Here is a 12,633-nt window from a genome sequence, read left to right as displayed (position 1 = left end):
GCGGTCGCAGGTTCGAATTCTGCCTCGGGCATGGATGTGTGTGATGTCCTTAGGTTAATTAGGTTTAGGTAGTTCTAAGTTCTAGGGGACTGATGACCACAGCAGTTGAGTCCCATAGTGCTCAGAGCCATTGACTGTTCTTCATGTGAATGTATGTTCCTCTATTGCTATTCATAGAACGAACCCCATATAATGCAAACAATAAGTAGAATTTAAGGCTTGTTCCTACTTTGTGTTTCTACTAAAAGGTAGAAGTTTTCTTTGAAGGACTGCATTGAAACGTAGCGACGTGGCGCAGTGGCTAGCATAGTGGACTCGCATTCCGGAGGACGACGGTTCAATCCCGCGTCTGGCCGTCCTGATTTAGGTTTCCCGTGATTTCCCTAAATCGCTCCAGGCAAATGCCGGGGTGGTTGCTGTGAAAAGGCACGGCCGACTTCCTTCCCCGTTCTTCCCTAATCCGATGAGACCGATGACCTCGCTGTCTGGTCTCCTCCCCCAAACAACCCAACCCCTACCCAACTGCGTTGAAACTTAACAATTCTTGCAACAAGAAGAGTGTTTAAAAAGTAAGCAGAAATTTATAATTTTGTGTGTTGTATTAGTCCGATTGGCACTACTTTTTTATAACTGTCTTCGTAAACATGTCTCAAAAGCATGTGTACAATGTTATGCGTATTGGGTGTTTACTCTGTTGTCAGCTGTCAAAAAGATTAGGTGTGTTGTGGTAGCATCAACTAATATTTGTTTTGTATAAAAATAGATGAGGGAAACTGCATTAAATTTGGTCCTAAGAATGGAATAAAGTGTATGAAATTTTGGTGAACCTGTTACGAGTAAGCCAAGGGCATACAAGTGGTACAAAAATTTCAAAGCAGGCCTTAAAGGACAGCGGTTTTACAAGCATGGATGAGATTTAAAATGCACATTTAAGAGACCTATAAGCTATCCCGAAGAAACAGTTCGTAAAGCGTTTCGGGAATTGGAAAAAGCACTGGCATAAGTGTACAGTATGTGATGAGGAATATTTTGAAGAGGTAAATTTGCTGTACATTACCAAATAAAGTTCTTACCAAAAAATAAAAATTAATATGTGAACGCAGCTCGTTGGTCAAGCTTTTTGCGTAGAAGTCCAGAATCGGTGTACATGTTTCGAAGAAAATTTCAGCAGTGTTTGGAATAGCTATTGGGCACATGTTTTAAGCAATTTGTCTTAGAATCAGGTGAATAGTGACCGAGATAGAGATTTAGCGTTCCATAAGCATCAAAGGGTTTACATGATTTTGAAACTGTCTATAACGATGGATTTTCTCCCAACATTATTAGTAATCCTTCGTGGCGATTCCAGTAAACCATGCGGCTTATTTTCACGTTCCTTCCTTATGCGTCCTATTGCACGAGGTTGACGTTAACATAAATTGCCGCCCATTGATTGGGACTGGTAATATTATTATAGTTATAGTTCTTTTTGGGTCGCCTCTTTAATACACGCTGTAATAACGTTAGAGACGACTGAACGCTCGTTACTCCGCAAATACCTCCTCCTCTTCGTATTCTACACATTTTCTTGCAATGCTAGACGATTATCCATCTCCTTCGGATATCGAAGCATATCAGTAAGTATGCAAAGTTAACTGACTGACACTGGCAACTAAGATCCCACGAACAGAAACGACGTATATCACCGCACGCCGATCTACACCGCTAGACAGGTAACGGGCAACAGATTTTGGGTGCCCCTGTATGCCGGTGGCAGCGTTCTTCCGGGAAGGGCCGCTTCCCCCACCAAAAGCGTTGCTCGTTCTTCAGTTTACAGACAGACTATAACGTGTGGAGGATGGCGGTGAACCCGGTAGTCGGATTGTTGCAGGTGTTGCAACGGTCGTGTGCGGTCTGCCATTCCCATGCTGAAGGAGAGGGTGCTCCACGTGTGGAAGAAATCTTCGAACTTCGAAAGTCGACTACAGTAAATTGTTTCTGACGAACCACATAATTACGTTACACACCAAAGTGTTACATGTTGCAGTTCGCTGACCTTTCCTGTCAAAGGCATGCAATATGTGACATGAAAAATAAAGATGTAGAATGTTTATTACGTTTTGTTTGTAAAAAGTTTTAATAGTTTTCACACACAAAATTCGAAGGCCTTACTTTTCTTACTCGTACATCTGCTGGCAACCACTACACCTACGACAGTTAAAAGTCTACATAGAATTATCTCAAACCAGTGCCCTTCCTGTGTTGGTCATAAGTGTTTCAAATCCGAATCCATAGAGGGGGGAAACCCTCAAGTCACAATTAAGGCCTCGCTTGGTTTTTGGAAAAGGAATAGGTAACTTGTGAATAATACTACTCGTCAATACGGCAACGCTTATATTAAGAGGACTGACCGCTGCATACAGGAATGACGTGCCGAGCACTAATAGTGAACCACTGAGTCCCCTATTGTGTATTGTGTGCTGTGAATTGAACCGGAGACCTAGAAACGACGGAGAGGCTTCGTTCTGCAGTAGACCTCAGTGGTTCACTACAGGTCACAGCAGTCCACCCACCCCGCTGCCGCCCCACACTGAACCCAGGGTTATTGGTGGTTCAAACCCTGTGGATCGCACCCTCCCCCCCCCCCCCCCCTGCCCCCCGAGAACGTCTCATACCAGACGAGTGTAACCCCAAATGTTTGTGTGGTAGAGTAGTTGTGGTACACGCGTATGTGGAGACAGTGTTTGCGCAGCAATCGGACATAGTGCAACTGAGGCGGAATAAGGAGAACCAGCCAGCATTCGCCCAGGCAAATGGGAAACCGCATTAAGAACCATGCACAGGCTGACCGGCACACCGGACCTCGATACTAATCCGCCGGGCGGATTCGTGCCGGGGACAGGCACGCCTTTCGGCTCGGGAAGCAGCACGTTAGACCGTGCGGCTAGCTAGGCGAGCTGAGTCTTCTATTACTGAACACTTCTTTGCTACTTGTTATTAGATTTCGATAGTGTTGCAATCTCGAACTTCACGTCATGTTTGTAAAATACAATTTTCACGATAACTCTAGGAATACTAGTTGCGAATATTGGAATCACTGCATTGCTTTAGGCATAGCGTAATCCTAATTCTCCTCCCTAATTTGCTTCCAGGAAAGACTTCACAGTGTATTTAGGTTGACAACATACCGGGTGATTCCGCGATGATGATACAAACTTTTAGGGATGAAGGAAAAGGGTAAACGTATCAATTTGATCCTGGTCAGGAAACGCCCGAATCGAAAGTTACAAGTGAATATGTACCTCGTCTCTTTGTATTCCACATTTTGGAGGAGGTAGTATGGCCTAAACAAGAAAAAACTATCTAGCCAACATGGCCTCTAAATTGATAATTTAAGAACTAAAACCGCGTGTTCGGTAGATGTGTTTCACAGTGATAAAGATGAACATGTGTTTATAGATCGTAAGCTATGCACTTTAGAGCCCATGTTTACTTGGAAGTTTCCTTGTTTTGGTCCATACTAACCTTCTACCAAAATATGGAAAACAAAGGGCTTGCAGTAGAAGAGGTTCACCGTCAAAGATGCTAGAACGAGTTTTGCTTATAGCTTTCGACCCGTTCGTTCGCGAACCGGGGTCTCTGCCCTCAAATTAATGCATTTGCCCTTCTCCATAATCCTTGAAAGATTGTAAGGTCATCACGGGACCATCCTGTATAATTTACTGCTGTTTTGGAGGCACACATAATGTCGTAGTCATTTTCAATTCTCTTCGTTTACCTCTATGAATCCGTACATATTATTTTCTTACTGACAGTCCGTGTAAAAGGATGAAAGGTAATGTGTTTAGCGCTTACTACTTTCACGCTGTTCATGCAGTATAAGTACCACATGAGGCCTGGCGTTATAATTTATTACTACCTGTACTCAGGCCCTTTTTTTCACGCAATATGTACAGGTGCCACTGAATGTAAGTGCAACGTTATATCGTTCTACGACACATAGTCCAGGAGTTATGACGTCATAAACAATGAGATGCGTGAGAAACTGCCGCATCATGAATAACGCTTAAATTATTACTTCGTTGCTACTAAATACTTTCGCAAGGCGCCATAAACATTAAGCACAAGACAAGACGCTACCTTGTATGGGCGTGGTCGCACAGTTATAAATAAATACTTGAGCAACACCATATGTGAAAAATATGCTCGCTCTCTCTCTCTCTCTCTCTCTCTCTCTCTCTCTCTCTGAGAATGTGAAAGTCTGACGTGTGGGAAGTTAGACTACGAAGTCAACTGCTCAGGCCAGTAGATATTAAGAAGGGTGGCATCCGGGAAATAAATCGACTTAGACCCAAACTCTCTTACACCATTCCGTAATGTTTTCCTTTTCACAGAAAGATTTAGATGACAGAATTCTGCGTTTCCGGAGAGCTATCAGGATTTTTTGTTATTGATGATTAAGAGGAGAGGCTAGTTCACAAAACGACAGTTTCAGCTCCAACCCCCCCCCCCCCCATCTTTAAGTACATGTACTTGATGCCTGTTGAAAATGACACTGTATGAAGTCGAAACCGGATGTGATTTTGAATTAATAGTAATGCTTTTTGCTGCCACCGTATGACATACCGCTGCGACGGTAAGTCATGAAACTGAGGTCATTGTCGACTTTACATATTTATGTCCTTTAATAATCTTTATGAGCGTTTTCCTAGCCTTATGTTTGGATGAGATAAAGTCAACAAATTCCTGTCTTCTTGTTCACTGTGGAGAGCAGAACGCTACTCCTGATTTCGGAAACAAGTGTCTTCCGAATGTTCGAATGTTGAATAATTCGTGTTCAGTAAGAATGATTTAGCTGGAACGCTAAGAGGAAATTCTGGAGAAACATTTCTGCAACGAATGCATGAGTCTCTAGTCATCCTAAATAAATTGACGGAAAAAAATGCAACCCCAGAAAACAATTTGTGAAGAGTAATGAAATTTCGGGACTACATTTGACTATGTAACGTCCTTAAGTGATTAACATTGCAAGATCACTGATTAATGTAAGCACGAGATAAGCTACTGCAAATGTGAAATGCTGTTACATCAATAACCCGTGTAACCGCCAGTATGTTGATTGGAAACATACAACCAGGCGTGCATCATGTTGTATAAGTTCCAGATGTCTGTTTGTGGAATGATATCCCATGCCTGTTGCACCTGATCGGTCATTACAGGTACAGCTAATGCTGGTTGGGGATCACGCTGGAGTCGCGGTCCGATGATGTCAAATATGTGCTCGATTCGAGAAAGTTCTGGCGATAGAGTGAACCCTGGCAACATGCCTACCCCCTGTAGAGCATGTTTGGTTACAACAGTGTTTTGTAGGAGAGTGTTATCCAGTGGAATACTGTTCATAAATGACTGCACAACAAGTCCAATCACTTGACTGACGTACACATTTGCAAAAAAAAAAAAAAAAAATGGCTCTGAGCACCAAGGGACTTAACGTATGAGGTCATCAGTCCCCTAGAACTTAGAACTACTTAAACCTAATTAACCTAAGGACATCACACCCACCCATGCCCGAGGCACGATTCGAGCCTGCGACCGTAGCGGTCGTGCGGTTCTAGACTGTAACGCCTAGAACCGCTCGGCCACCCCGGCCGGCACACATTTGCAGACAGGAAGCGTGGGATAACTCCGAAAGTGCTCCTGCTGTCATACGAAATTGCACTCGAGACCATAGCTCCAGGTGTAAGTCCACCGCGTCTACCACGCAGGCACGTTAGCTGCAGGCCCTCAATTGGCCTCCTAACCAACGCACGGCCATCTCTACGCAGCTTTTATGAGAAAACACAACAGACCTCCACCTTGTCTTCCACTGAGCTCTCGCTTGGCACTACTAAAGTCGCAAATGGCGGTGGTTTGGAGTTAATGGAATGCATGCTACTAGGCGTCTGGCTCGGAGCTGTCGTTGAAGTAACCGATTTGCAACACTTCTTTGTCTTGCTGTGGCATCAGTTGCTTTTAGAATAACTGGTGCAGATGCAGTACGATACGCCAGAGCCATACGCCAAGCACGACGGTCTTTCCTTTCGGTAGTGCCACGTGGCCGTCCGAAGCAGAGTCTTCTTGCGACCGTACATTTTTGTAATCACCGCTATCGGCAATCTTGGAGAGTGGTTACATTCCCTCCACGTCTTTCTGCATTAGTACAGAAGGAACATCCACCTTCTCGTAGCACTGCTACACGATCTGGTTCAAACTCAGCGATGTGTTGATAATGGCATCTTTGTCACTGGCGACCGACAGAGCGTGTATTTAAAGCAAACATAATTTGCATCCTCAAAGGAGCGCAACTACCTCCCTTCTCATGCGAGTGCTGTGAAATCTGAAAAGAAATCATCTGTGAGAAGCAGAAATACCCCTACCAACATTTATTTGTGCCGCACAAGTGCTTTTTGGTGTTGCGATTTTTTTCTATCAGTGTATTTGGTTTGTAAAGTTCTTCTTCTTAGTAACGTGAAGAGTCAGAGTCGGTGGCTGTATTTAGGGATAAGTCAAGACCTGCCTTCGATGATTTGAAATTTCTGTGGTTCTCCACTGTCACGCAACAGGACAAGAGGTTTTGACCTGTAAACTAGGTGTAGGGGTACTTAAAATTTTGTCAGAGGACTATTATGTTGCACAAATTGATTTTTAATGTTTCTAAAAAAGAAGCGAAAACCATCAAGACCGTATCATCCTCAGTCAACAACAACAACAACAACAAAAATCACCTTTAGCTTCCTGCGTACTGCATAGTACTTTCGTCAGTCAAATTTCAAGACGCCATCATCTGACTTTTGCAACTCGGGTAGAAAGCAACTGACCAACACCTCATCCCCCAACCTTCCACTATGGATGTTGCAAGAGCAATTGGTTGGAGACTACTGTTTTTCTTACTTTACATGGTCGGTCAGCATTTCCGGTGTCCTACGTGAGTAATCTAAGGAATATTACAGTAACCATTAACGACAATGAGATTAAATTTAATAGTGAAAAGCTAAAAACACAGTTATAAGGTATAGTATGTACCTGGGACGTTAATAGGTAGGTATGCGCACAGTGAACTCTAGGTTTCCTGCTATACGGAAGATTCAGGACTTACGCCTTCTTTTACCGAAAATGGAGGTATATCTGTCGGTGATCGGTACGAATAATGACGTCCATTTTGTGTAGTTACTACTGTGGTAGGTGTGTATCTCCACATTTGATCAGAAAATGAAATTCAGACTTCAGCTTTCATACAAGGACAAATTCCACGGTTACTGTGATATCCATTACAGTAGCCACGAAAAAAAAAATGGTTCAAATGGCTCTGAGCACTATGGGACTCAACTGCTGAGGTCATTAGTCCCCTAGAACTTAGAACTAGTTAAACCTAACTAACCTAAGGACATCGCAAACATCCATGCCCGAGGCAGAATTCGAACCTGCGACCCTAGCGGTCTTGCGGTTCCAGACTGCAGCGCCTTTAACCGCACGGCCACTTCGGCCGGCAGCCACGAAAAACATTCTTCAGATTTTAATGGAAGTGATGTTAGGTTTAATCCTCAGCATTCAAGCAACTATTCACTACGTATGAAGCAAGCACGCCTGTATAAACAAACTGTTTTCACAGCCGCCGCAGCCGCCTGCTCCCTGGGACGGAGTGAGGGAAGCGTTGGAGGAGGTTGGTACTACCTGCCACCAGATCAGTAATGATGGCCGCATCTCCGGAGAGGAAGACTGCCTCTATCTCAACGTCTACACACCCACGGTACGTCCGCCAACTGCTGAATTTTTACTGTATTCATGTGCCCTGCAAATTCTTGTGGTGAGGCAGGTGTTTGCTCTGCTTAATGTCACATCACAACATCTGTTTCTTCTGGAAATCTGTAGACTTTCATGGCCGTTGTCACTGGATGTAAAATCTTGTACATTGTTAGGCTGCATCGTATTCCTCCTGAAACTGCTTCTTCACAGTCGACGTTTCGACCCCTCTGATGGCATATTCTTTAAAATCTTAAGCTGTCGATTGCGAAGTAGGAATCGGAGGAATAACATGATGCCGACTAACAGTCTAGAAGATTGTACCGTTGGTTGTTTCTTAGCTTACAATGACTTAAACATACATGATGGTAAAAAATTGTTTTTCCATCGGCATATTAACTTCAGTAGTAATTTACTCATCTAGTATCAATAGATTATAGTCGATAATTTATTGTCTCAGTATAGGAAAATGTACAGTTCAAGTATACAAGGTACGTGCGATTGGCTCACGGAATTTTCGACACGGTCACGGGAGATAACGAAAGAATAAGAATTTACTTTAATTTCTGTAATAATGTGTCACATCACCAACATGTTCAGTCTTGCTACAATTAAGAGCTCCTTTAAGCCATACGGACACAGACACTGACTCATTTATTTTACGATGATTCCTCGTCCCGAGAACCAAAAGCATTGTAGAAATATAATAAGATGTACTTCTATCTTTGTTATAGACTTCACATATCAGAAATGCTCTATAAGCAATAATTTCTCGACTGTTAAAAGCTTCCGGCCCAGCTACAGTGTCTACCTTTGGACCATGTACTACAACCCAGTCATTACCATGTCCACTAACGACTGCCTCCGTAAACGTGAGATTCAATAAGCATTCACAAAAGACTGAAGCGCCATTCAAAATGACTTGTGCACCTACTCCACTCTTCATACTAATAGCTATATTATCAGTAGCTTTCTATACTGCAACGTGCGAACGCCTTCTCCTCCCATAATAAAGCAGCAGCACTAGTCTGTGTCAACCTGCCATGTGACCGCTGCTGCAATACTCTTGATATATATCTTCGACATAATAGTACACTGTGCCATCTGCGATACTCAGGAATATAGCGTTGAATGAGCCAGCGCGTCTGGCGGAGCTGACTCATATTCCTTGAGCTCTGCCGGGCTAAAATTCACTTCCGGTGGAACTGATAAGCCCGCTGCCGTTGGATAAGGAAGTGCTATATAAGTGACGTTTCTCTTAAGACGGCGTGGGCCGTCGAGCAGCCGCATTTAAAGCAGCATTGACACAGAGTATTGATGCCGCGTCATTACAGGAGGAGAAGGCGTTCGCGCCTTACAATATAGCTATTAGTACGAAGAATGGAATAGGTGCCCAAGTGATTTTGGACACTGTGGCGCGTTACCTACGGCGTTGTAAAGATGTATTTATGGAAACTGAGAAAGGGGGAAGAGGCCTTTATTTCTGTGTATCCCTCCCATTAACTGTACTAAAGATTTGTATATTCCACTTAGCTTGTTGCTGTTGTGGCCTTCAGTCCTGAGACTGGTTTGATGCAGCTCTCCATGCTACTCTATCCTGTGCAAGCTGCTTCATCTCCCAGCACGTACTGCGCCTACATCCTTCTGAATCTGTTTAGTGTATTCATCTCTTGGTCTCCCTCTACGATTTTTACCCTCCACGCTGCCCTCTAATACTAAATTGGTGATCCCTTGATGCCTCAGAACATGTCCTACCAACCGATCCCTTCTTCTAGTCAAATTGTGACACAAACTCCTCTTCTCCCCAATTTTATTCAATACCTCCTCATTAGTTATGTGATCGTCCATACATGGCATACATGGCTACACTCCATACAAATACTTTCAAAAACGACTTGCTGAATATATATATATATATATATATATATATATATATATATATATATATATATATATATATATGTGTGTGTGTGTGTGTGTGTGTGTGTGTTTGTGTGTGTGTGTGTGGGTGGGTGGGTGGGTGGGTGGGTGTATGTGTGTATGTGTGTCACGAAAGTCCATGGGAAAAGGAAATAAAACAGCTTGGGATTAAAAAGAACAGAGAATTAGGGTGAAGTGTCTGGCTTTCGCAGACGATGTTGCCATTCTAACGAACAACAATAGTTAGGAAACCAAACTTGCATTCGAAAAACTACACGAAATCTCACAGAAACCTGAGCTACAAATCTCCTACGAGAAAACACAGTATATAGAAAACAAACCTGTATATAATCTCCCCATTACTACTCAGTACGAGAAAGTGGCACAAGTTGCCCACTTCAGATATCTGGGAGAGGTAATCCAACCATCAGGACTGAACTCAATAGCCAATAAAGATAGAATCTCCAGATTAAAAAAAAAAAAAAAAAAAAGGCATACAAGCTCACTTGGAATCAGTATAATAAGAAATCTATTTCTGTCAATGCGAAACTAAGGCATTACAACATAGTAGTCCTACCAGAAGGACTTTATGCTGCAGAAACTACAGTGAGTCATGGTCATACTAAGATCAGAGAGATTGAAAAGCAGGAAAGAAAAATTCTGAGGAAAATATATGGACCAGTGTTTCGGGAAGGAATTTGGATGAAGAGGTCAACTAGAGATATTTACAAAGACATAGAAACAATACCAGACACCATTAGAAAGAGGAAGATGAAATTCTGAGGACATATCAGCGGGATGAATAAAAGCAGGCTCACAAAACAAATCTTTGAGATAGTAAACAAGAGCAAAAACCAGACAAAGTGGATCACTGAATCCGAACAAGACATTAAAGAACTGGGGATCACATAAGACAACATAAACAATAGAGAACAGTGTAGAAACATCATACAGAAACATACACTTAAACAAGAACATATGGAGAACAGAACAGGAAAAAGATGGTCGGAAGAACGCAAGAGAGATCACAGTGAACATATGAAGAGAGTTTGGGAAGAACTAAGAAAGAAGAAGAAATCGTAACTACTCAAGTTCAATCGCTTTCTCAAAAGGGAATAATCTAAAATAATAATAAGTGTCACGAACGTAGTATATTACATTTAACAGTTAGAAAATATTTTCTTGAAGTATTTGGTTAGTGCTATATGGAAATGAGACACTGGCATTACACAATACAGAAAAGAAAAATATAGAAGCTACTGAAAATTATATCGGTAGTTATGGTAACTGAGGTACTGAATAATACTCGGAAGAAGAACTTAAAGCTACAACTTGAAAGAAAGATGCCAGACCAGACAGTTGCTCATTTTGCGATACTTTAAATCCTCCAACTCCTCTTTTGAACTGAGTGAAAATACCTTGAATATATTCTCCTTTTTAAGCAAAATTTTGGCACAGGAATGAACATTCAAGGCGATTTGACTTCGATGGCATTGATACATTCAGAAGCAGTAAGTCCTTTCATACTGCAAGGAGAAATATATCAGAGGAGATTGACCATATGTTTAACTTATTGCAGCGTTATAGTCACCCCTATTTCTTGCCCAAGTATATGTAGTATTCGTGTCATCATATAGTAGGGACACGTGCATGAGAGCGTAATATCTCATTTTGAAAGCCTAGAACGTATTTACAAATGAACCTACACTACAGCAATCACTCCAGACGTATTCAGGATCAGGATGAAGTCTCTAAGTTCATGGATACGTTAAAGTACCTTATAGTAGCTGTAAAATGCACGAAAAGGTTTGGAAGTTATTTCTGGTGATGGCAATTTCTTTGAACAAACATTCAACCGAAAACATAGTGAATTTATTAGCTTGAGCTCAAATCAGTGACAGATTCGCGTAAGAGTAAAATAACACAAGCGAACAGCCCTGAAATATATATATATATATATTGTAAATATTGTGGGTGAGAACCGAATCAAAGTTGATTCAGATTAACGTAACGTAATTATTAAATAATCAAGTCAGAAACTGCAAGACCAAGATGACATTCGTCCTCCAACGGACCACATGGAGTACAGTTCCATAGACATTAGAATCAGGAAAATGCTATACAATCTAGAACTGCCATTGTAACATTAAGAAAGCGGGAAAGTTTTATATGCCACATCCTACTCACAGGGCTGAGTAAATGAAATACTGATATTTATACTTGAATACGGATCAAGATATCTCTCTCTGAAGAACTAATGTTAGTCTCTAATACAAAGGAAAGTAAATCTGTGAAAATGAGAACTCTGCTTATGGTCTCAGCATCAGTTCCTGTGGTTTGCGGCATAGAAAAGGCCATCAAAACGAAACACCATTTCAGTTATCGTGTGAGTACAGGCAACAACCTCAGGATACATGCTGCCCCAAGCACTCCGGAAGCAAGATAGGTCAGAATAACACTGAAGACGTGGAAAGAAGGATACAGAACGCTTTGACCAGCCGTTCACTTGGTCACGCATTCTGCAAACTTTCGCGCACTGACAACTGACTGGCCATTCAACTATTCCTCCTAAGTGCATCCTTAAGCAGAGTTGACAATGCTAGCTCAGCATCTTTCTATATTTCATTTCATTCTGTTTCTGTTACGGAAACATCTCCGGAATGTAAGACAATAGTAGAGGTAAGAACGTTACAGTAGGGCCATTGGTAGTATTGAAATGTATTGTCACTATTCTCTTCCTTGAGTCCGAATAATTTCCTTGTCTACTAGAATGGATCAGAAAATTCAACCTGCTGGCCTCTAGAAAGTTGTCTTGGACTATAAATAAAATGACTGAATTTCGAGGTATTCACACTAACCAACGATTTCGTTCAGAACCGAAAGAGAGCCCAGTAACAAAGTCATTGTCTCCAGACTCTGCTGTGGCTAAGTCTTTAAACAGCGGAAGCAGCGGCG

The 12,633-nt window shown here is 42.0% G+C and overlaps 1 protein-coding gene across 1 annotated transcript in view; it reads left to right on the top strand.

Annotated features, from left to right (window-relative positions):
* The window catches only part of LOC124803135 (pyrethroid hydrolase Ces2a-like), a 184,241-nt gene that overhangs the window by 45,829 nt on the left and 125,779 nt on the right, over positions 1–12,633 (top strand). Inside the window, exon 3 of the mRNA XM_047264314.1 lies at positions 7,628–7,765. Within this exon, the coding sequence (XP_047120270.1) occupies positions 7,628–7,765 (138 nt within the window). The remainder of the gene's footprint in view (positions 1–7,627; positions 7,766–12,633) is intronic.

Source organism: Schistocerca piceifrons, chromosome 6 (assembly GCF_021461385.2).
Source record: "Schistocerca piceifrons isolate TAMUIC-IGC-003096 chromosome 6, iqSchPice1.1, whole genome shotgun sequence".
Taxonomy (NCBI): Eukaryota; Metazoa; Arthropoda; class Insecta; order Orthoptera; family Acrididae; genus Schistocerca; species Schistocerca piceifrons.
The sequence above is the reverse complement of the archived record's forward strand: the minus strand, read 5'-3'. Positions and strand labels throughout refer to the sequence as shown.